This window comes from Melospiza melodia, chromosome 1, assembly GCF_035770615.1.
Source record: "Melospiza melodia melodia isolate bMelMel2 chromosome 1, bMelMel2.pri, whole genome shotgun sequence".
Classification (NCBI taxonomy): domain Eukaryota; kingdom Metazoa; phylum Chordata; class Aves; order Passeriformes; family Passerellidae; genus Melospiza; species Melospiza melodia.
This window is the reverse complement of record NC_086194.1, coordinates 29469622-29495216: the sequence shown is the minus strand read 5'-3', so window position 1 is coordinate 29495216 and position 25595 is coordinate 29469622. Positions and strand designations below refer to the sequence as shown.

Below are 25595 nucleotides of genomic sequence, written 5' to 3'. Positions count from 1 at the left end.
ACAGATATACATTTAACCGTACAAGTTGTGTTTGAGCTAGAAGTGATGCATTGGGGTGTATGCAATTATGTTACAGCTGCTGGGAGGTGTGAAAGTAAATGAGATGTTGCATCTCAGTGGATACAACTCCTGTTTAAATGTTTAAGATAAAAAATTCAACAACTTTAGCCAAACTGAGACACGACTACCTCACATATTTCATTTCTGCAATGAATGACTCAATAACTCTTTCAATCTCATTTGACCTGTTTGCCTGCAACAGATTAAACAGGTATGTTTACTGGTTGGCTAAATTTTTCATTTTGTTTTACCATCAGTTTTGCAAGCTTCTCTGAAAGCCTTATTTTTAACTGTTGATTTAATGTTAATTTAATTGCTGATCTCATAAAATAATTGAGAAAATTTCCATGGCTCTTTTTTCTCAAATTTGAGGCTAAATTGAGGCTGAAAAAAATAATAACATTTAAAATACAAAATGTGATATTCAGAATTAAGGTCTTCTGAAACTGTTGATCTTTGAACTTGTTTTTCAGAGCCGTTTTGTAGAAATAAAACTAAAGCAATATGAAAGAAACTCTAAAATATTGTTGTACTCCAGAATTGCGAATTGTAAATTGTAAATTTTGTTCGCAGGTTTTATGAAATCTTTAAGCTCAGAGGATGATAGATATATTCTAAACACGAAATTTATTTTTTTGGAAATTAATTGCAAAACTATGAAACGGGCTTGGTTCAGAAGTTATTTTTCAATGTTTTTAAATTATAAAAAGGATTTTTCTCTTTTAAATGGTTTTACTTTGAGGTTAACTTGAAATAAATAAACATATTAGGATAATCAAGAAATTTATAGATGGAATTAGGTAACAATGTGGAAAGTATTCTCAGGTGTTTCAATGAAATACTATGAGACAAACTTTATACTGAAGAGATGCAGAGTTTATATTCATGTTAATGAGTATGGTGTCGATAGTGTCTCCAGGTTGCATTAGCTCATCATGAGGTGAAGATTTAATAATTATTAACATATTTTGGATTTCCTATTCATATGACTGACAGGAAAGCTTCCCACTTCAGTAACTATTTTTGTCTTTTGGGAAATGAGGTAAAATCTTCCTAATCCTGGTGCTTAGGTTGTGAATTATTCTGTGACTCAAGAGAAAAAGTAAATCGTAGGTAACAGTTCAACAGGATACATTTATCTACACAAGCGATTTGAGAGGCAGTGGACTGGCTTCTCCTGAGTGAAGGACATGATAAGCCATTTTAGGTCTAAATATAACTGCAATAGCACTGCCTGTGTAAAAATCCCCACGTATTTAACTGAGGAATGTGACTTACTAGCTTGTGTGCAATGCCAGGAAAGACAGAGTCAAGCTGGTGCTGTGGTGAGATTTAGCAGCTTATGTGCTTGCTAGCTCAGGCATCTCTGCAGTGCACTTGATTTCATACTGGGGATGTGTCCAGCTGTGAAAGCAACTGAGAAATAGATATTCTTTCTCCAGATCTTTCTTTGTCTTTCCTGGATAGGTAATATAAGCCTTTTAAGGTATTTGGGCTTTTGCAGCCTAAGTTTTCATGCATTATCTAGCTTTAGAGTTTCAGACCATATTTTAATAAAAGAAGGAATGTTTAAAATATTTAACAGAATTAAAAAGGAGGTGTATATATCTCTTCCCTATTGTTTTCTCATTATTTGTTAATAGTGAACAGAGATATGTCATAAAAGAAGAAACCACTCTGAGTGAACTATCAATATGCTTTGAGGCTGTTGGAAATACTTGGCTAAATCCTGTGTGTGCCAACAGAGTCTTAGTCATAGAGTTATAGAATAGTTAGGCTAAGAAGGGACGTCTAGAGATAGTCAGGTTCCACCTTCCCTGCAGTGAGCAGGGACATCAGATATGCACCTTGTTCTTGGTCAGGGGCATGCTGCATCTTTGAGACCTGCTGCACCAGTAGTCTGAAGGTGTGTCATGAGCCCTTATGGAGAATTTCCAAACATCTGCTGTTTTTACAGAAATCTTGAACAAAAGCTGTGAAGCCACTATTATTGTAGCTCTCCCTGTTCCCTTGTATCCACAATTCCTTCGCCAAAAAAAGAAAAATTGGCTTTCCACTTCCTTCTGCATATATTTCCAAGTATGAGGGAGTCATCACACAGAGGAGGAACCTTCCTGTTTCCTAGCTTCTCTTTTCCATCTATTATTATTGCCACTTTTTTTAAAGTGCAATCTTCTTGGTCTGTGCACTGTACAAGATTAGTGATTTCTGGATTTGCTACTAATGTTATGGCATTTCTCTACTAGCCTCAGACTGCTTGTCTCCAAACATTGTACTGAGAATGAAGATACATGCATTTGTTATCCAAATCCTGACTTCCAGAAAGAGTAAACATCTTCCCCTAGTTACAAGACATAAATTTTCTGTCTCTTCTGTGTATTTCAGCACCTGTAACAGTCATTTGTAAAGAAATGGGGAAAAAAATATGGTGTTGGTGAAAAATGCATCATTTGGTTACTTGTGAAATCTAGAGTAGTTTGTTCAATCATTTTGTTATTAATATTAGAAAATTTTCAGCCTTTTTATCAGTTTATGATCTCCATTTTTAGTTTGAAAGGACAGTGACATTATCCAGACACAGTCCAGACAGAGTCTCAGACGAAGTCTAAAAATTACATTATCATTACTATTGATGATATGAAGTTATGTCTCGTGCCTGTGAAGAAGCCATGTCAAAATTTGTATATAAAGAACATAAAAAGAGCCTTAATCATGTTTAGTATCAGTTAAACTACTGTAGCATCACATTGACAATGCTCAGCATCACATTGAGAGGACTAATTGTTTATCATATGTACTAGTATCAGGTCCACTCTATGAAGTGACCAGCAAACTTAATGAAATATGTGGATATACTGATCTTCCTGAGCCATCTTCAGAGCTAAGAATATATTATCCAGCACAGAGGTGCTGAGAGAATTCAATATAATAAGCCCATTCATATGATGTTGTACCCCAGAAGTTGTGAATAACAGTTGCAGATTGTCTCTGAAGCAAAATTTGGAGCAAACATATCTGGGCAGAATCTGAGAAATGTCAGAGAATCATTGAATGATTTAGGTTGGAAAGGATCTGAGGTGGTGTGGTTCAAGACTCTTCCCCCTCCTTAAAGCAGAACTATGTTTGTATATTTGTCTACATTTTTAGACCAATGTCTAAAGCCTTCTAATTCTCTCCAGATGAAACCTGCAGGGGAAAAGAAAGACATCATGTCTAGGCATCTCTGATATACAAAGACATTACAAAAGAGAAAATGGCAGAAAACAACATTAGTGTTAAGCAACAAAGCTAATCATGCAGAAGTGGGTGCCTGAATTCAGCTAATGATTTTAAAGTACTTTAGAGCCTAATAAACTTCGATTGCTCCAGTGGGAATTTCCTGTGAATAGCAGACTCAGTCCTGCAGTCAATCCATTATTTAAGCCATCTTTGTTCTTGTGAATAATGTTATTTGCATTTCTACAATTCAGGGAGAGAATATGGGCTGTATGGAAATAGACTATATGAAAGGAGGTAATGTAAATATTTGTGCTCTTCCAGCAGTCTAAAGGACAATCTGTAATTAATCTGTAGTTACTTGAACAGGTAAATGTAACAAGTGTTTATATTAAAGTGGCAAAAAGTTTGCATTTAACTTGGCTAAATATATGTGATAAATCCTGCTTTTAGACTTCTTCCATGTATGAATACTGTCCACAGTAATTTTTCATTTTAAGACAGAAGTGAAACTATTGTTCTTATGCCATATTGTTGGTGGGGGAGGCTTTGTTCAGTGTAAAAAAGCAAAAGGTATAATACTAAATTCTCTCTTTTTATTTCAAAACCAGATGAATTATGAAACCAGTATGTGAATATTTTTATCAAAAGACAAGTATTAGTGGTTTGGACAATATAAGAAGGAATGAGTATTCCTGTGAAAATAATTTAGAAAATGAAATAACGCAAAGCCAAACAGCCAAAAAAAACCCCAACCCATTCGCATGTGAGAGTGCTGAGTAGAAAATACAAAATATCTGCACATAGTATTCAGGAAATATGTTTTCTCAAGGGCATTAGAAAAATACTGGTCAACTATAGTTCAGCTTGCCTGGTGGAATGCTCTTTGCTGCTTCCTGCTGCCCACACTATTGTCTGCTCTGAGTTCTGGCACGTATCGTCTCAGCTTTCCATTCCTGACATCACCTGATTGCACAATTCATTCAAGTGGGTCAAGCCTTGTAACTCCAAAATATGTAGCAGCAATCAAAAGAAACTCAACTCCAACCTACACAGCAAGTTTCTGCTTGGTAGCCCCATACAGCTGGCTCTGTTCAGGGCAGGTCAGCATTACAGCAGTACAGACAGCCAGAACTGCTGTCATGCAAGCAAGGATGTGGCCTCTTAATTTTTTATCCTGCTGTTTGGGTTTTTCTTAGCCCCTCCACCTCCCAGAACCTTGCAGCATTATTGTTTTCCGAATGCATTATTTCCATCAAATATTGGCAGTCCTGACATTGATAGGCAGTGAGTCAATACTTTTATAGAATTGATATATTTTGTAGAATTGAAGCCAAACTAGTTTTGCAGATCCACAGTGTGCAGTATGTGATTTTCCATTCTGGCTATAATAACTGCAATTCTAAATACTCCCCCACAAGCATTGATTGCATGCTTTAGGAAATTCACAGTGAAGAATTTAATTAAGAACGAAGAAACTGCATCACTTCATTTAAAAAAGAGAAATTCACCTGAGATATTTTGTTCATTTTCAGGCTATAATAGCAGTAACCATCTTTAGCTGAGGACATTTCCTGGGGCTTAATGGCCCATGGCTGTGCTTCTTCAGGTGATCATCATCATCTCCCAACAGTCATTAATCCCCTATGAATGCCCTGTACCTCAGTCATTAAATGTGCTTCTTCTAAAAATGAAATAGTTCTATATTTAATGCATCTTCCAGGAATAGGAATGATCTTTCTGAGGTGAGGAATGAAAGAAGTTTATTAATCTGTCAAAGAAGTACTAATTATGACAAGTGGATAAGTTCTGTTTCTGGAGATAGACAGAATTTTTCCACAGTAAGAGCATGTTTTATGTAAGTCATTGTTTTATGTACATCACAATTTATACTCATCTCAATTGCATAACAGCAAGATAAGAAATACAGATAGTTATTTGCAGTTACAGTTCTTCTGCAGAGCATCTCAGCATAGAAAAATCTCACTGAACATGCAGTGTGTGACTGCAGTACTGCTTAAAAAGACTTTCCTTTCCATATCTGTGAAAGTAGAGCTATACAGCTTTACAAGGTGTTTGTGATAATGCAAGAAAATAAAAAGAAGTTAAATTTTTCATACCTAAAGTCTGAAATTCTTACCAAAAAATCTTTTGGTGAGCACTTTATGAGTCTTTCCTGCAAATAGGACTACAAGTACAGTGCCAACAGCGTCATTGGAGGTTTTAAACACAGTAGACAGCCTACCCCTGCTCAAGTAGAATTAAACCCTTTAATGAAAATAATTTAAATTCAGAAAAAGATTAATGAATTGGGGGATTTTAGTTGTATTTTATTTGAATTTTACTTAGTTAGTTTACTTGCTCCTACATTGTGCTCTTTTCATCTTGTAGTACTAAACATGCATATTGCACACCTAAAGTACACATTGCATGAAGCCTGTACCTGTCCCAAAAAGATTCTGAGAGTGACCAGAGCAGACACTGCCTTCACTGAGTGAAAAATTAGTACCTTTTGGGTATTATGATAATTTATTATTTATGTTGGACATTCTGATCCCATGTACTTCAGTGAGTGACTGTCTAGATAAAGACAGAAGTAGACCTTTGGGCCATGCATTATTAAATGTCAAATGTTAAATTATGTTAATGTTAAAATTAGAGCTCTCCTAGTCAGCACCTTTAGATTAGAGATTGATCTGAAAAAAGAATTATTACAACCTGACTCAAAAATTTCTTGTCAAAATGTTCTGTTTCTTTTAACAAGCAAAAAATTACATTATTAAAATATCTTTCAGTATAAACAAATTATTTTGTTTTACTCATGGAAAAAAAAATCACTTCAGTAACCAATAACAACTGCCTAGATTTTGCAATTTTCCAAGTTAGAGAAATTTTTCTATGTGAAAGACAAAAGTTTTTTTTTTCAGAAAATGTTAAATACAAAATATCGCATGCACCCGTGTGCATACACATTTTATCTTGCTCCATTCTAGACAGTTCTAGACAGAACTATCATCTAATTTAGACTTTATTCTGAAATCTTTACTACTCATCCTAATGCAGTTTTCAGCAAATAAATCTTGAAAAAAAAATTATTAGATCTCTCAATAAACTCGCCAAATAAACAAAATTAAGTTACAGAGAGCTAAGGACAAGATAAAGAGTATCGCACTTTTAAATTGTTTTCCATCTACCTTATATCTCATCCTAAACAGCAGGTTGGGGAATAAATACTTACGTATTGTATTGCAATTAGAACACTTCTTTTGCTATAGATCCTGTTAAGGGTTATTCATGCCTTATCATGCCACTTATTGTGTCAGCATTCTTCAGATCATTTGTCTAAATTCATCAGGAATGTCCACAATAAAGAGTAGTAGAGAAAAGAAAGCATCTTTTTCTAAAGTGAATTTATCAGTATACCTAGAATTCTTGGGGTTTTTTTTCTCAAATTCTCTGTTTTCACTCATTCATTATGTTCACAGATCAAAAAAACTAAAAAAAAAAAAAAAAAAAAAACTAAAAACCAAATCAAACTCATATAATGTATCTCATTCTCATTGTAAATTCTGTGTTGTAGGTCTTGTTTTCCCTCTCTGCTGCGTTCTGGGGAATCCAAATTATGAAGCGGATCACTTCATTCAAAGATAAACACCACTGAAAGAGCAGATCTAACATCACCCTAAATGTGGAAACAGCACTTCAGAATAACCTTCTAAGTTCCTTGGAATTAATCAACCATGAATCATGCTGTATTGCAATTAGTTCACTTATGATATGAGAGATTTGTGATTTTCTATGAAGGATTGAATGATTCCTAAGGGAGTATAATAATTTTATTTGATTTTTCAAAGAAATATTTAATTTCTTCACATTTTAAATAAAATATTCACGCACAGCATAGATTTTTGCATTCGTAGGATTACAAATTCTTCAAAACCATGTAAAACTATTTTAATTTTTGCAGTGATTTTGTTAGTAATAATATGTGAAAAGTGTTTTTCACAAGAGGAATAATTAAAATCATATCTGATGTAACCTGGTATAAAGTGATTGACTTTCTCCTTATTGAGGCTAAACATAAACATATGTGAATGTCATTTCTTCTGTAATGATTGAATTACACTAGAATCTCCATGTCATGCCCAATTCAGTGTTCATAGCATACAGCTACATGAGGATGAGTAGTTGAGGTAAGAAAATGATTTAAAACAGCATGGTAAAATAACTTGACCTAGTATGAGTTGAAACATCTTCAATAAAATTGGCTGATGCGTGCGTTGTATTATGCAGACATGCAGCTTAGGCTGAGTTATTTACAGAATACACCAGCATTGCCAACTTCAGAGAGTGATCAAACCAGGATCTACACATGGGTATCCCACTGACACTCACGTGACAATATATTTGCAAGGCTGGGCCCTTAATTTCTGGTAGTTTCCTGCTGGGTGATGTCAGGGGAGATGCATGTCTTGTCTTTCAGAAGCTGCTGGAAAGATGGTGTGTACTAAGATAGGAAAATTAAATACAAATGGTAGAGGGAGTCTCCAAACAGCAGGACTGGCAAAAATACTGGATCTAGGTTGTTTTTCTTTCCTCACAGTCATCCAATTTTTCTTTTTGGCTCCAAGCCTTTTAGAAGTGCTTAAAGTCAAGTAGCTAAAAAATGGAGTCTTAGATGCTTCAAACTAGTAATAATACCTGGATTTAAAAATGTTTTTACGTTTGTGTTCTGCTTTTTTGCCCATTTCATTTTTTACCCATTTCATTTTCATGGCAGTGTAACAGACATCTCAGATTTAGAAAACCTACTTTGAATTAACTCATATTTTCAGTCTCTAGCTGTAACAGATGCCACTGTCCATGGAAAGGGATGTTTCTAATAAATTTTCAGAATGTTATTTATATAAAATTGTCACACTGTCTATTGATAGTATCATCTTAATTGTAAAATAGAATCATCAAAATGCTTGGATTGCAAGGAACCTTAATGATAGGTTATTTAATATATAATTTAAAAAATTAACAGAATCTGATTCCAGAAGTACAAGAAAATTACCAAGTTCTTCTGTGACCCTGTGAGTTAGTATACCTGTATTTTCCAAATTTGTCATGGTGATATAGTCAGTTTAATATAACAAAGAATCATATTGAAAGTTTCTTTATTGAAATAAATCCTTCAAAGAGACAGGAAGAGGGAAAAAATTTAACATTTTATGCATTTGAAAACTGGCAGTTTTGGAGGGGCAACAATCAGGAATTAAGTAAAATTAAATTATTTTTAAAGCTGTCCTAAAGAATGTCATGTATTTACAAGAGGAAAGGGATGTGATTTCAAGAGCAAGTATAGTATGTGTCTGATGAGGACAACCTAGTCATTAAAGCAGAGGCCAAAAAAATTTCCACTTTTCCAGGGGTTTTTAGATCCAAATTTCCTGTTTCCAGGGACTTGCCATTGTGTATAGGTTTTCTGAAAGCAAGGTGCAGGAGAGGAGCAGCATCTTTCCATTGCATACTGATGAGTAGGGTCTGAGAACAGCTCCTGTGACTGAGGGCTTGAACAGACTCAAGGTGGGTGAACAGACACCTGGATGGGTGTCCAGGACTCCTGTGCTTCACAATAACATCAGCCGGGTATGTATAAGCAAACCTTTGGCTACAGACTGGAAGGTAGGATTTGCCATTCTTGGAGAAGAGAGTTCCAGGGACAAGCTCTTAGAAACACCTTTGCACCATTCTTTCAGTGGCTATGTGGTAAGTAACTATATCCCTGTCAGCTTGCTTGTCACAAGTTTTTTAAAATATAAATTATGTCATATTTTAGGCACCTAACACCACAACTGGACCTAGTTTATGCTGTCTTTATATCCACTGCAAAGAGTGAAATAATTATCCCAAAGGTGTCTGGGTGGGAGTCAGGAGTCAGGAGACTTTGGAGACCAGTTGGCCACTGAGTTGAATTATGTGCAGTTAATATATATCATGCAGTTAATTCAATTAATTTAATGCAAACTGCAAATAATTGTCATTGCTACCGTGATATTTTGTTAAGCCAGCCTTCTCCCCTCAGTTTTTTAATATTCCATAACTTATTTCTTCATAATTTGACTACATTGCGTGGTTTGAACAATCATATGGGATCAAGTGAAATAAGGTGAATTATTTCACTTACAGGGAGGACAGAAGTGTGAGGACAAAATATTCTGTAGAACTAACAGATATTGTGTAAGTAGCTATCTTTCTTTTGGTAAACCAGTCTTTCAGGTGGCTTAGAAAGAAAAATGTTCTGGTTTAACAGCCTAGCCTCACATGTCCAAATATGAAACTTCATAAATAATGTTTGTAATTTGCACTATTGCATAAGACTTCCTTTTGTTCTTGTTGGTTATTAAACTCCCCAGTGATACACCTTAGGAGAAGAATGTGGATAAACAGAACTTTTTTTCATCAAGACTGTTAAAAAGCAATTCCCTGCTCCTACCAGCTGTTGTACAGTCACATCCCTACACATGGCCTTTCCTGGACTATGTACACAGCAATATCAAGTTACTGAAAACCCAGAAGTAAGCAGCTGAATCCTGTGTCACTTGAGACCCGACCCTGCGCCATTCAAGTCGCCAAAAAGCTTGCTGCTGACCTCAGGATCAGGGCAGAGCATTCCCTGTATGAAAACAACAATATTTACTACAATTCAGGCTTTGGTGAGGTGCATTGATTATAAGTAACAGAGTTGCACAATTGCTTATTCCTGAGAGTGGCTAACCTCGTATCCTTTCTGGTGTAATAAAACCAGAGCACTTTGTTGGATAAATGCTGACAGTTAAAGCTGTAACCTATACTTACCAGATATAAAGGACTCAGGGCACTTTCTCTTGTCTTTGTTGTCTTCAGTTTTCTCTCAGATTTGCAGGACTAAGGACATCATTGCTCAAACCATTACCTAAAGGGGGTAGTTGATCAGATATTTTAAAGCTTTTTTACAGCCAAATGTCTGTGAGCTTTCAGAAATTTATGCAGTCTGATAAGAAACTGCTAAACTGCATGGCACTAAAGGTAAGAGTTGTTTGGATTTTTCTTATTTGCTGTTTAATTTGTGGCAAAAAAAAGCAAAGTATTAGCAATGTAGTTCATCAAGAAGAATAGTAACTCTCAGAGAATACTCAAAGCATTGCCTATTATGTAAACTATGTTGCCTTTACTTGAAGTTTTTCTTAAAACTCCAGCCTCCGAAATGTTGTGAATAAAGAAATATTTTTGCCTGCTGAAAACAGGATCTATAAAAAGTTCAAAATCTAAAAGGCAAACAAGATTTTAATCAGTAATATTTTAAAATATTTCCCTTTTAAAAACCCCCAATGATTACATGAGGCTTGACTCATAGTTTTTAAGCATGGGATTGCTAGTGCTGAATGGGAAAAAAATATTCTTGGTCTACCCTTTTTCCATAAAATCTATGTTTCCAGCACAGGCATACACAATGCCTATGAGGCAGAGTTCTGCTGGGTTTCCTGGTTCCCTGCTGGTGTGTGACCAGCAATTCAGTTTGGAATTCAAACAAAGCAGACCACAAGCCAGCTCTCTGAGGGGCCCTGACCCTCAGTAACTCTCAGCACACGCAGACCTCACCACTGTATGCCCTGCTGCCTTCCCGCCCCAGCAGATGGGGCAAAGTAAACAAGAGACGTACTGTGGACTTCAAGGATTTTCTCTCTCTATAGAGAAAACAAGTGTTAAAATGCCATGTTTGAAATTGAGGTGCAAACCACAACATAAAGCAAAAATAAGATATCTCCCATGCTGGAGAAGCACTTCCATGTTAGTATCAAGGCCAATGGAAAGCTTGGCTCTATTCTTTGTCTTTTTTGCCCCACCTATGGAAAACAGCAGAAAAATGTGGAAACATTGAGTAAGAATGGACTGTGGAGTGTCCTTGTGTTTATGGTTTGGCAGAGAAAAGTGATACAAAATGAATTCTCTCCACCCCACCCCCTGATATATTTTTACTGCTTCCTCCGTTATTCTTTCTCACCATTTTTCTCTTTCTTGCTGTAGTGTTTATTCATCTTTGTGAAATATTCTCTCCTTTCTTGACTTAGGTTTGTTATGTGTGAAGGTACATAGTGTTATATTCTATATTCACAAATATTTTACTTTATTGTTTTATTTTATTTCACTTTTTTAATTATTATTTTCTGTTTGATGAGAGCAAATACTTACCTAAAGGTGCCTACTTTCTTTACTGCTCCTATCAGTCTGATATCTTAATATTCAAAAAACCCAATACACTGCTCAGACATTGTTACTGTTATATTTATTTCACTTGTATTTGTCTAGTTTCCTCTAATGATTAATTTTCTATTTAAATTCCAGTAACATGGCTCTGTCCTTTCCCCAGTTTCTACTCACTCTCCTGCTGCCTTGTTATTAATTCCTTGTGTTACTTTTTGTCCCTTCAGCACCATGCTTTAGCTGTCACTGTCTCTTTGCTCCAGGATATACCACTGCAGCTCTTGTGGATCATTTTCTAACCTGCTGATTTTAATGTGGCAGATACAGCCCAGTAATAACAAAGTTTGATTAAAAAGAGATTAAATTAATAAAGAAAATAATGGACCATTTTAAACACTATGGAATTTGTGGTGTTTTCTGCTACTTACGTTTTTTCCACAAATCTTGAATGCAAGTACTTACCAGCACATAAATTACAATTATAGATGTTTGCCAGGAAAGAAAAATACAGTAAGACAATTGAACTACAATTTTTTAGATCAAAGAATAGGTTATTAACTTTCTGAGTGTGATCATGTCTGTTGCTGCTGTCTGTCGGCATTGAGGTCACGAGGCTGTTATTTGAAGATAATGGCATTACTCTTTTGCCTCACGTAGCAGCATTTGTGATTTCAGATCTAACAGCGCTTTACCTTCTCTCCGCTCATGACTCATGGCTGACTCACTACCTTTAATCATCCTGAAAGCAAAGATTTTATTTTTGCTCTTCTTTTAATCACAGTACCAAAAAAAAAAATACTTTGAAGGAAGGTAAAGTGTTACATACTGCAGCAGTGTAGGTATGTAACAATGTACTTATTTTTGTATAACCTCAAGTATTCCCAGTTTTCTATCCATGACCATAAACTAGATTTCACAGTGGTGTCTAACAGAGGAAAGTCTGATGGTCAGGGATTGCTGGAAGAAATTAAAGGCAATTAAAGGCAGGTTTCTGAGTTTCTGAGAACAAAGTCTGTCATTGAAGGTCAGATCACCTTTATTTTTATTTTATATATTAATTATTTTGTCTGAAGTATAGCTGTAAGAGAAAAGTAATGTTTTCCTGATCTAATAGCCAATAATAAGGTATATACTTGAATACATTTTTTCTTTGCTAACAATATTCCTATTATTCATGAGAAAATCTATGAGTGTCTCATGCCTATAGTTTATTATGATTAATTATGCCTGATAATTGGACTGTAGTATGTGTGTAAATGGCCTTATTAATGAAGAACAATTATCAATGATTTGTGCTACAGGAGAAGAATTATTCTTCAGTATTATTTTCCCCAGGTTTTCTCCTTGAAAGAAAGCCCAGGGGTAGAGTTAGAATTTGGCTAACATAGTGCTAGGTATTATAGGATCATGAAAACTTGCTGTATTCTACTAATGGCTTCCTCCTTACACCTCTTTATGGAAACCTGTGGTATTTTTCCCAAGGAATCAACCAGCTCTTATGATGCTACATGCAAAATAGCTCATCTCTGAGCTGGCTGAGAGATGTCTGAGCATTGGCAGAGATGGGCATTTTACTGTGTCAGGCACAAATAGCTCTCAGCAAGGTGAGGTGACCAGTCTCCTTTCCTCAGCATTTCCAGGCAGGGAAGCACAGATGGACTTGAGCAGCAAAACTTGCCAAGCAAGAAAGGAGCACAGGTTATTGCTGTGGGCGAGTGTGCCCTGGCACAGGGATGGTTACAAGCCTATCACAATTACAGGCCCATCAGGCATAGAAGTGAACAGGTCAAAGTCACTGTCATTCAAGATAGATATTTAATAAGAACAGATATGACAGAGAAGATGGTCCACAAAGAGTTCCTGTGGCCTGATTGTGATGATGGTTGCTGTTATAATGCTTTCTTTGGGCTATTCCTGTTTAGGAATTTCTCTGTTACACTGTGTCTTGGATAAGTGCAAAGCAAATTCTCCTACAGATCAGGGATTTTTTGACAATATTTGAATAAAGAGGATGAAATGGTATGCTGGTGCATTTGAAGACTTGACATATATTCACCATACAAGTCGTTATGGTCCTATCAGTTTCTATTGCACTTACATGCAAGATAAGGAAATTAAGCAAGATAGACCACTAGACCTTGTAGCTGTGAAAAATACATCCACTAAAGAGGGTAATTTAGCACATTTCATAGTGTAATTTTTTCTTCTAGAATGATGAATATACAGGATTGTATACAATGATTGTGAATCACCATCAGAAACTACTTTTGCTTAGTGGATGCTGAAGTCCATTATTTTAAAAAATTTCTTCCTTTTGAATTTTCAGAATAAACAAAAGTTCAGGTAATATTTACTCTAGATTGTATTTCATAAACAATAAAGTTGTAGGCAGTGTAACACAGAGTAGCAGCTATGAAATTAATTTTTGTAAGTATGCTGAAGAAATTATCAGAGACGTCTTCTTGTAAGATTTTAGAGGGAAACAGTAGTGATGACTCATAAGTGTTAAAAAGAGTTATGAAATATTAATCAATATACTATTAATATATGTAAAAGCAATTCAGCTTTTTAGTTCAGTTGCACAGTCTGAGCTCAGGCAAATTTGCCAAAAATGTGCACTGGGATGTTTTTGTTTTTTCTGGAAGATATTCTGGAACTTATGGAAAATGTAGTTATGTAGTCTAAATATACTCCGTGGAAAATATTCAACTATAAGGTCCATTTTCCTGTTGAGGAGATCTCAAGGAAGCAGAATTAATACTGCCTGAGTCCTTGAGCTTGTCTGGTTAGCAGATATACATTTGGTTTCTAAGATGTAGAGATTTATGTCTGAATTCTGACAGAATGGGATATGTAGATGAAGATTTGTGTTTTCCAGAAGGTAACCAATCTCTAGTAACTGCAGTAATTTCTGGGTACCTGCAGTCATAACCTCCATGTTTTCGCTGACTACATATTCAGCAGACTGTAGGGTTAAAAAGGTGCAAAATAGTTACACTACATGGCTTTGTTTTTACATGTGGTTCACCTAGGAAACAGCTTCTTAGGAGAAGAGAGCTAAAATTGCATTGAAAAATATTTTCCTTTCATGTTTTCTATTTCTTATTTGCTTGTCTGGAGAAGGTATGTTAATTTTTTAAACTATGCATAAAAATTGTGCTAAAATTTTTGGATTTTTGGCCTTTCATGGTTATGATCATTGTGAGCTTGATATTATTTTCTTTACCTCTATAGCAAATATGGAATCACAGACTCACAGAATATGCTCAGTTGGAAGGGCTCCACAGGGATCATCCAAGCCAGTTTCTGGCCCTGCAAAGTCACACCATTTGCCCAAGGATATTGTCCAAATGCTTCTGGAGCTCTGTCAGGCTGGTGCTGTGACTGCTTCCCTGGGGAGCCTGTTCCAGTGTACCCAGACACCCTCTGGGTGAAGAAACTTTTTCTTACATTCAAACGAAACCTTTCCTGACAAAGCATCAGGCCATTCCCTTGGGTCCTGTCATTGGTCACCAGAGAGAAGAGATCAGTGTCCTCCTCTTCCCCTCACAAGAAGCTTTAATTGCAATGAGGTCTCCCCTCAGTGTCCTCTTCTCCAGGTTGAACAGACCAAGTGGCCTCAGCTGCTCCTCATCCAGATTCCCCTCAAGGCCCTTCACCATTATAGGCTGGGTAAAATCCTGTATTCCAGGTGCTGGTGAAAATCTGATTGTTAAAATCCCATTAATGATCTTCCGTGCTATGGCAATTGCTATTGGAGATTGCTGATTTTGGCTTTGCTTCACCTGCATTCCTTGAAAGGTCTCAGTGCCTTTCTTACACCTCTTACAGGGAAGGCACAATGGGGCAAGCCAGCTATGCTGAGGACCCTGGTACCATCTCCTGTGGATGCAATACCTATGCAAGATTGCTTTAATATTCAAGAGGGATGCTGTACAGTTTAAGCCTGCTTTCTGTCTTCCCATTTTACAGAATCTCTGGAGGTGGTCACTCAAGTAAACTGCTTAGACACCATGTGTGAGTACCTGGAGTCTACTTTTCTCTAATGAACTGAGTCTAACATGAAGAGAGTATCACAGATAAATTTCCTGCTGTCAGTAGCACACCAGAGAAGATTAATTAGAAATGAAAGAATAACTCCTCCTCACAAGAAACAGCAGGTAAAAAGCAAATGGAAAAGGCACTTGCTGTGTTGCCTAAGAGCTAATTTTAAATTACATGTACTCAGGTCGTGTCATTTCTGGTGGGAAGAAACCTTGCAACCTGTAGTGTTTGCTCATGTGTGGTGGTCTCCAGCGTGCCTCAATGTTTATACCTTATGGAGGTTCCCATATCCCAAATCAAAGCTGGTCTGGAAATAAAAAAATATTAAAATAGGAAGATGAGAGAGAATCAGTAGCTTGTTGATATTCCTACAGTGTTTCACTGAAAAGAGCCCAGTCTTTGGCTGACATAAATTGAGTAGCTGTGCTGACCTTTGTGTTTCATTGCTTTTTTCTTTTTGTTTCATTGAATTCCCTCACATCCTAAGCTCATTAAACTATGGCTCAGCCAAATTGTTTTAAAACATGTTTTAAAAGGTAACTGCAGTAGCATATTGTAAATTCTGTAGCTTCAGGCATAATTTTTTCACAAAGATATTTGCATTCTAGCACAAAGGTTCTCTAGACTGTAGCCACACACTTCTCTTTAGCAGAACTGTTCAGGTGTCTGTGTCTTTGAATTAATGCACAGGTCAGGCGTTCTAGACAAAGGAAGAAGACTTCCTGCATAAACAGTGGGGATCTAGGCTGGACAGGCCATCCTGCAACAAATTATTCAATTCTTCTCTTTCATCCTTAAGCTATTTGCTTGTAAATAGACTAGAAACTTTTTGGGCATATTTGTTGCTCAAAATAGTTTCAAACTGGAACAAGGTTCACAAGCAAGTCATGTGGAGCCACCAATATGGGAATTGTTTGTGCTGACATCTTGTGGTACAATTTAGTTTGGGGAGGGGTCCTGATGCAAGGACGAACTTGCACCTGTGAAAATACTACTTGTTCAAAATGACATTCACCATACAAGCTTGCAGAGATTTATAGAAAAAGCCACAAGGTTTTTTGAATGTGGAAAGCCTCTCATTCCCAGGTGTGTTCCTAAGAATCAGGGGCTATATGTTTTTTATTTATTTAAAAATAAAGAAATAATTTGTTTTAATTTTTAAAGTAGCTAGTTTTCCAAGGCAGGAGAGCTAGTAGACTCCCCTCCACATCATATTGTAGAGGTATAGAGTTTACCTCCTCTTTCAAGCAGTATAAAAAAGAGATTGTTCAGAACAATGAAAGATTCCAATATTCATACAGAAAGCATGTGGGTTTTTTTCCTAAAGACTTAAGGGTTAGATAAAAGAACAAAGTATTTTCATGGTCAGTAAAAAAGCTTAGATTTCTGTAGTATGGGCAAATAGCTCTGAAATATTTTTACTTATAAGCTTTACTTATCTGTTTCAAGCAGTGCTGTCATGTTTTGACATGTCATTCCAAAAGCAGTAGTAAAGCTTCACAGCAGACTTACTCCAGATGTGATTCCAACTAACAGGAAAAAGGAGCATTTGTAAAACACAGCACAGTAATGTGCAAAGTGGGCTAAAGAAAAGATAGGTCATTTTTTTGAAGTTGAATGGGCAGAGAGGAAAAATCCTAACAGGAAACTGCTTATTAGCCCAAACACCCAGTAGGTTCAGTGTTACTTTCATGTTCAGTGAAACTATTAGATATTTTTGATCTAATGGTGAGGGTTTAAAGAATGAAAAGACACGCAGTCTATGGCTGGCAACTGCTCACTTCGATGTCTAGCTTAATGAGTTGTGCTCTCATGCTGGGATTTGAAGCAGTCCAGCGAGTGAGGCTTCCCTGCTGTTTCTCTTTGACTGCATTATGCAACCAGCTCTCTTTTATATTTTGATAGTGACATCTATTGGAGCTTTGAAGAATAATATTTGGGGAAAAAAATCTTATTGTATATTAGTAAAAGCAAAATTGTTGGACAATAAAATTTTCAGTTCAAACAAAAGCAGATATATATCTGTAGTCAAAACATACACAAGAATGAAAATACTGATTAAAAAAAAAAGGTAGCAGCAGTTCAAATCAGATTCAGGAAGAAAAATGTGCCTTTCTCTTTTTTGATGATGGGTGAACTAAGAAACTTCCCCAGCTGTCTGAAGTTTGTTTAGAATGAACCCATCACTAAAGCTGTAACTTCAAAGTGAAACAAATGCAGTATTTGATTGAATTCTCTATAGATATTCTCAAGGCTTTGACAAGTATTAACAGAACCCAATCTAACAGAGTGGGTACAGTAGCAGTCAGCCAGTCAGCAAAGACCTGACAAGCCTTCCTCATGAGCAATGAAAGCTGATGTCTGTGCTGTCAAAGGGACACAGCCATCCAGAGTAGTTGGAATGAAATTAGCTCTGCTTTGAGTAAGCAAGCTATCTTCATGGATTATACTGGGATTATACTGAGAATGTGGCTTGTGTCTGTTTAGAGCTTACAACAAGGGTCCTAGACTTTTCCGGAAGTGTAAGACTGATAAATAATTTGTAAATGTGGCAGGTGGATTTACGTTGCACTAAATTACCAAATGTATTTACATTTTTTTAAACATGTAGGCACTGTGAAACAGCTCTAGCAGTCAATCCCTGGTGTCAGGAGTAGGCAGTATTGAGTAATGCTACCTCACAAAATCTCTAGGAGAAATTCGGAGATATGAAATGTGCAAGGAGAATGTGCTGTGGCAAGTGCTCAGGACTTCTTCAGGACCTTTTCTTTCTGTTTGTTCTTTATTCTCCTGAGTACTCCTCAATGCACACTGGAGAAATGCAAATTTTCCTCAAGCTGCCTCTCTTCATCCACATCTGGGTCATGATGAATATATTCATATGGAAGTTTCTTTTTCATTTGCTAGAAGTTGTGACTTTGGAGCTTTTTCCTGGCTTCTTCTTTTCTACAAAAATATTATAAAGAATTCCCTGTAGAAGAATCAGGAGGTTTCCTCCTTGCCTCAGATGATAGATTTTGATAGGGTTTTGTTTTGGTTTTTTGTATATGATTTGATTTCAGTTAATTCTGATTTTTAAAGAAAATTTATTTTCTCAAGAAGCCAAAGTTTTAAATGAGATTGTACTTCCTGATATTGTGTCATGTATCTTAAAATTTGGTTTTTACTTTTATTTATTCTGGTATGTCTTCCCCAGTAGCAACATGGCTATATCCTATTCACTCCATTATGATAATAAACCCACACATCATTCAAGAAACTAGTCAGACAGGGAACTTACTATGAAATGAAAAGGTGAAGTATGATCTTAGAATAGCAAATGTAATTGATTCAAACAATCTTAGTGCAAAAGTACTTGACAAAGCCTCAAATTACTTTACTGTTTTCTGAACTGCTTGTTTTGCAGATTTCTATGCCTAAACCCCAGAATATGCCACATAAAATAATTTATAATGCAGTTATTGTTTTCATATAAATCACATCCATTTCTCCTGCTGCTGAGTGAGAAATGTTCAATTTTTACAGCCAGTGGTATGTTCTCCATTCTTGTTCAGCCTTTACAGAGCCTGCGGGAGAAATGAAATGTTAATGATGTTGTAAAGACACTTTTTATAATGAAAATATATCCAAATTAATCACACCTTTCATTTATTCAAGAGGAATTCTATCATACTCTTTGGTAGTTTTGGATTGTCTGTAAAAGAATAAAAGAGGAAGTAATTAAGTAGTTTAGTTAGCATATTGTGACTTTTCTGTGCAAATATCACTACCTAAAAATAATCCTGGTTTGGTACCATGTCCATTTCACTTTTATGGACAGTTTTCATGACATAGTTCAGGTGAGCAAACACTGCAGAGTCACTTCTCTCTGCTGAACAGTGCTTTCAGTTGCACCAATGAATATAAGGAGTGAATAATAGAAGCATAAAGTTTAATTTTCTAAGCTTGAAGATAGATATTCAGGGAGGAATTTATTTAGTTTAAATTAGTAAAACTCACTAATAGCTCTGCTGGGTACTTCACAGGTAAGATCACAAGAAACAGAGGGATAGAGATGTCACAAGGGAATTTTATATATATCTGTTTTCTGGTGTGGCCAGGAGCTTCTAATATACCTGACTATTCTCAGCCAGACTCTGAAAAGGTATTTAGACCTCTGCTCTTCTATCATGCAATTGGGTCCATTAAGCTCAGAAAGGCTCCAGCCCGGTTTGCACAGTGCTGTGCTGATAAGCTCCTTGGAACATTGTGCACTGAGAGCACAGAACAGAGACATCCTGGCTGAACCTGTCCTGTCCTATCAAAATCCACCTCCATCTCAGCTGTGACAGAGCCCAGCTCTGTGCAAAGCCACCTGGATGCCTGCTCCATCACTTTCCCCACTGTTCAGCCTGTAGGGGCAGCATGCTAGTTCAGGTACTTCACTAGATCCATGGTGATGCAAGCTAGTAGAAAGGCACTGCTTTGAAGAAATCATCCCTCCCAATGGCACCTAAAGAGCTTTTACAAAGATAAAACAAATTATTATTATTATAAACAGAATAAAGAACATAAATACACAGGGAAAGGTCTAAACCTAACTAAATGAACAGTTGTGATAAAAATATACTAGAAGTAAATCTGAAAGAATTGAAAAATAGAACTCATCAGCAAAGAAAAATTTACCTAGGAAGTTTTACACTAGTAAAGATCAATTGAGAGCTCCAAAATATTGAGCTCTAAAGCTGTAAAAGGAATGGGAAAATAAATTCTAAAATTATGTCTACATATCCAAATGAAGGCCTTGTTTCAGTTTTAAATTAGGACGAAGACATAGAACACGAAAGCAAAATGAGGACAATTCATGAGTTTGAATATATAAAAAGGAAATAACTCTTGGAAACAAAACTAGGGAAGCTTAATGAGTTCAGCTTTGGGCACCCATTATTTAGTGTTTCAAAATAATGAAGTAATAAGAATGCTTTAATCCCTGGAGAACAACAGAAACTACACTTATATTAGATAAAAAGAGGAAATAATTAAAGTAATTTGATGCTCATTAATCTGACCTTAGAATTCAAAAAGTGTTTAAGAAGTGAAGAAAATTTTAAAGTGCTGAGGTAAATAGGAAAAACAGTAAAATGGTTAACAAAAGCAAGGTCATTTCAGATTAAATTGCTGTCATTTCTCCATGGAGTTAGTGATTTTTTTTGGCAAGAACAGTGTATTCTATTATTTATCATTACTTTAACAATTATTGCAATGTTTGAGAGAGATTGTGATAAATGCAGTAATAATGAAATATGTAAGGAAACAGAAGAAATAAATGACTTAATACAATATGTCTTTTCACTCTCAAGAAAAGGAATACAATTGTGTTTTATAAAATCAAAAGTAGAAAGGGATGCTTCTTAACTTCCTTTATATTGAAAAACAAATTGGTAACATCAAATGAAGGACGTTAGGTTCAAAAGAAAATTGAGTCCACCTACTGCATAATTAAACTGTTAACTTTAGAGCTGTAGAATTTTATTAAAGCAAAAATTGTTTTTGGAGTTCAAAAATACTTGAATTTATGGAAAAATTAAAAAAAATCTTCATGGGCTGTTCAACACAAAAATCATATACTTTCCCTAAGCAATTATGTGAAAGCGAAATTCTGGTCTCCTGCAGTTCACCTGTTCTAATTTTCTTGGATGAAGCTGATAAAAAACCCCATGGGAGTTAATATTAGACTCTTAGAGACTCAGTCTTGGGGTTATTATTTTTTAACTTTTCTCTAATTACCTTGGCACAGAATGTTTGAGTGAAGAAATGAAAATTAGCTGATAAAGCTGAAAGACATTGGGACGGACATATCTGGATATAGTATAATCTTAAATAAATAGAATAACAGAAATTTAATGAACTCCAGTAATGTGAACAGCAATGTCATTCACTGAAAGGCTAATGACGAAAACCTGCTGCTAACTCAAAGGACAAGTGACTAAGTGTAATTGAGAAGGAATAGCTGGGTTTGCTAGCCAGTTCCAGGGGTCTCTAAAGGATTGAGAAAGGAGGTGGTGTGCAATGAGAAATTCCTTGTTAGGGGGAAAGGCTTAATGCTGTTTTTCAAGATGCTGATTAGATCCCCTCCATATAACCACAATATTACATACAGTTTCAGTCACCTATTTGCAGAAACAGGCAGAAAAGGCTATTTGAAGACTGTAAAATGAGTCATCTTTATAAGAAATAAACCAAAAGCTGAGAGGCATTAATATTGCTTTCCCCAGGCTGTCTGTAGATTGCATGGTAGCTGGAATCAGCAGGGAATTCCTTTTGTTCAGATTGAGGACACAATGCTGCTTTCAGACAGGCACAATCACCTGGTATAGTGAGGGAAGGATGGAAAGTTCTTGGTGTGTGCCAGCAGGTACTCAAAACACACTGGGGTGCACACCAGAACCTGAGAGAATAAAAGGTCAATTTCCATATAAACTTTGAGTCGTCAGGGATTAAACTTTGAAAAACAGAAGCTGGTAAACTGATTGGAAAGGAAGCTAAGATAGAATGGGGAAAGTAATCATCAATTAATTTAGAATAAAAATTTGAGAGTAGATGTTTTGGTATTGCTTCCTAACACAGCTGGTAGGAGTATCAGTAGTAGACTGTAGTACCAGAGTTCCTTGTCCTTCCTGTCCTAAACAAAGTAATAGATACATTCTTATGGTACAAAGTGAGAGAAAGAAGTTTAATAGATGCTTCCTTCCTTGTCATCTCTTGCAAAAGCAGAATTACTCAACCAAGTAAAAACTCACTGAGACTGGGTGTCGTTAAGTGCAGAGGCCTTGAAGGCCCAACCATGTGGGTGGGTGACTTGATGGGGTGAGGGAGATTGCTAGAGGAGACAAAAATCCTGAAAGAAGTGAGGAATAAAGATTTCAGCTTTTCAGTGTCTTCCACCTTCTATAGTAACTGAATCACAGATGAATCACAGAATATTCCGAGTTAGAAGCGACCCACAAGCATCATGGAGTCCAGCTCTTGAATATGAATGGCCCATGCAGGGACTGAACCCACAAAAAAGTAGTATTTTCATGTATTTGTTATTGTATTTGAAGCATTACAGAGATTTCCGTAGGAAATATTATTGCTAAATTAGACTTATTAATGTCATCACTTGTAAATTCAGACACAAGCTTAGACCTTGATATTTACCAGCAGATGTGCCCAAGACAAAATATTTTGCAGATGTAATTTGGTGCTTGCAGCAAGGAGATGAGACTGACAGATGATGCACTCATATTTACAGAGTGTCGTTCCATCAACCTGACACCTAGCATGATCTTCATTCACAACGAGTTTGATATCTGGTAAGTTTATGTTTAAATGAGGTTTTATCTTTAATAATTTGAATTTGTGGTATTTTAACAGGTTTTATTCCGCTTACATCACAGAGCATGCCCTTCATTTGTGTGGAGTAATGTTTCCTAATAGAGTGTATATTTGATATACCCTTGGACTTGATTGATATTGATACACTTACTGTAATTCTTTCACAAACTTATCAAACTATGTTCTCTCGACTTACGTCAGAGAAACAGAGTGCTTGCTTACCAATATGAGTCACTGGTTTTTGGGTTTTTTTTACACTGTAGCGTGTCCTAGATGAATTATTTTGTTTTCTGGGAATCTTAAATAGTACTTTGTTATGTCCTGTTGCTGTTCTACTTTTTGTTTAAATATTTTAGGATAACATTATTTATAAAAATCAGAGTTCTTTTCCTTTATTTAGTAAAGACACCAACAAAATTTTTCATTTAAGAAGAAATAGAAATTTATTTCAGTTCTTTTTAACTGAGGTAAAGCTAGCATCTTTTTCCCTCCTCTTATTTATTTTGCTGTCAGATGTGGGTCCTTTACAATCATTCAGTCTTTCACACTGCCAAAAACTGAACACCCTTATTTCATTCTTATCACTGCATTTCATTTTGTTTACTACTTTGATCTCCTTAAAGATGTTGCTTGATGCTGTGGTAATCCATTGACCTATTGCTATTACAGTATTTCACAGCTCTCCTTTGTTGCTCAGCTCCTACGTAATTGAATCAGATGACCTTGGCAGTTTCCCTCTGTTAACACTGCTGTGATTTTTCCTTGAAATTTTGCTCTTCAAACTGTAGCAAATAATAGGTCTAACCAAATCTCTACATGTTTGTAGATACTTGTAATTAATTTGGGCTGTTAATAGACCAGCCAGGGAAATTAGGCTAAACCAAGTACAGCAGGGGACCCTGCTGCCCTTAATATAGATGGTTCAATAGGGGAATTGTGAGGAGGAGTTTTTTGAGTCTTCCTCAGACTTTTCACTAGTATAATGGAAAGAAAGGGATATTCCATCTGGAGGTATGTGTTATGACAAGCTGTTATAGTGGTATAAATAAAGAACAACTTTGCTTTTTACAGTCTTTTTTACTATATAATTAAAAAGTATTTTGGTGCGTCTTGTGATATTCTGGGGGTTGCTTTTCTCTGGTGTGAACTAGGGCAAAGGATCTTTGTCTTTAGCTCACCAGCAGGTTTGCTTTATTACGTTCTTGACTTTGTTTTTTCCATTTTTTGCCCTTTCCTCTGCCTCTTGCTTGCTTTCTACTGGGTTTATTCTCAGACCGTTTTCCTTCAGCAACCTTAAGAGAGAGTTAAAGGCCTAGTGGTTGGGATTTTGGGATTTTTTTGTTTTGGGGTGGTTTTGCCTCCTCTTAGAAATAGGCATTTAATTTTCTTGACTATTATTCAAAAAGTTGGTAATACAGCATTTCTATTTTCATACCTGAGGGCTCTCTTTTAAAATGTTTTGTGTAGCTTTTGAGTAGCTTCTAGTCTGATATAAATTTGTAGAGAATAGCAAAACTCAAATGTGGCAATGGCCATGAGAGTCACTCTTCTGAAGCATCTCACTGATTAACAGGTCCACAGGGCTCTCCTTCCTCCTTCTCTTTTCCAGACTGTGCTGGCAGACACTCTTTCTTACTGTAGTAAATGACAGTATGTTATTTTGTATGTGCCAATCTGTTATCTCTTAAGAACAGGGGTCATGTCTTCTTAGAATTTAAAACTATGAATGGCAATGCAAGAATAGCTCATAACTTTCTCTTCACATATTAATTACCTTAGTACAATTTAAGTTGTAAGTGTCTCAGTATGTGTCCTGAACATTATTTTTACTGAAGTGTGTCAATTTTCATTACATTAAATGAATACTTATTTAATTTCCTATCTCACCTCTGAGCCCATTTTGTTAATGGCAGGATTATTCTTGCATCCCTCTGAGTCTTGAATACTCTGCTTATTTTAGTATCATCTGCAAATTTAATGGTCTGACTTATTACAGATTTATGTAGACCATTGAATAAAATATGAAAATCTGCTGGTATTAATCTACAATCCTGTGAGACTTCACTTCTCAGCAGCTGCCTTTCCATTTTCCATCCAATCCCCTGTTTTTCTGGGTAGTAAATGATACCTTGGTACTGCTCAAACCGCATGACAGGCAACTGCAGCAGATCTGGAGTCAACTGAACTTATCACAGTCTTACAGGAAAAGCAGATGCTCTAAAAGCCCAGACCCATCAAGGATGGGAAAGAGTCAGACTTCAGGATACAGACTTTCAGATGTGGATGCTGGGTCACAAGTGCTTGATACGGGGAGAAAAGTTTTAATAAAGATTTACTCCATCCACAACAAATCTTTCCTAAAGATAACAATGATCCATCATTTTGACTTTCCTCTGAACCTTTTTAAGACCCCTGCTAAGTCAGGACTCTTGGTTTATCTAGGCTAATAACATTTTTCATTTTTAAAAGTAACCAGATTTCTTTAACGTGATTTACTCTTTCCATATCCACAATGACTCATAATCATTAAATTGTGCTTATATAATTATATCCTCTAAAATGATCTATAAATGTAACATCTCTTTCTTAAAGATCAGACTCTGAGGAATAAAACTTCCTTGATTTATCTCTGAAGATAAAATGTTAGAGGTGTTCACATCAGGATTAGGCAAGAGACTGACAGCTCTGGA

At 36.0% G+C, this 25595-nt stretch overlaps 1 protein-coding gene across 2 annotated transcripts in view; it reads left to right on the top strand.

Moving 5' to 3' along the window:
• The window catches only part of AGMO (alkylglycerol monooxygenase), a 186099-nt gene extending 178774 nt beyond the window's left edge, over nt 1-7325 (top strand). For both annotated transcript variants that reach the window (XM_063152398.1, XM_063152389.1), the window contains one exon: nt 6857-7325. In XM_063152398.1, coding sequence (XP_063008468.1) covers nt 6857-6937 — 81 coding nt within the window. In that variant the 3' untranslated portion in view covers nt 6938-7325. The remainder of the gene's footprint in view (nt 1-6856) is intronic.
• The last annotated feature ends 18270 nt before the right edge of the window (nt 7326-25595 follow it).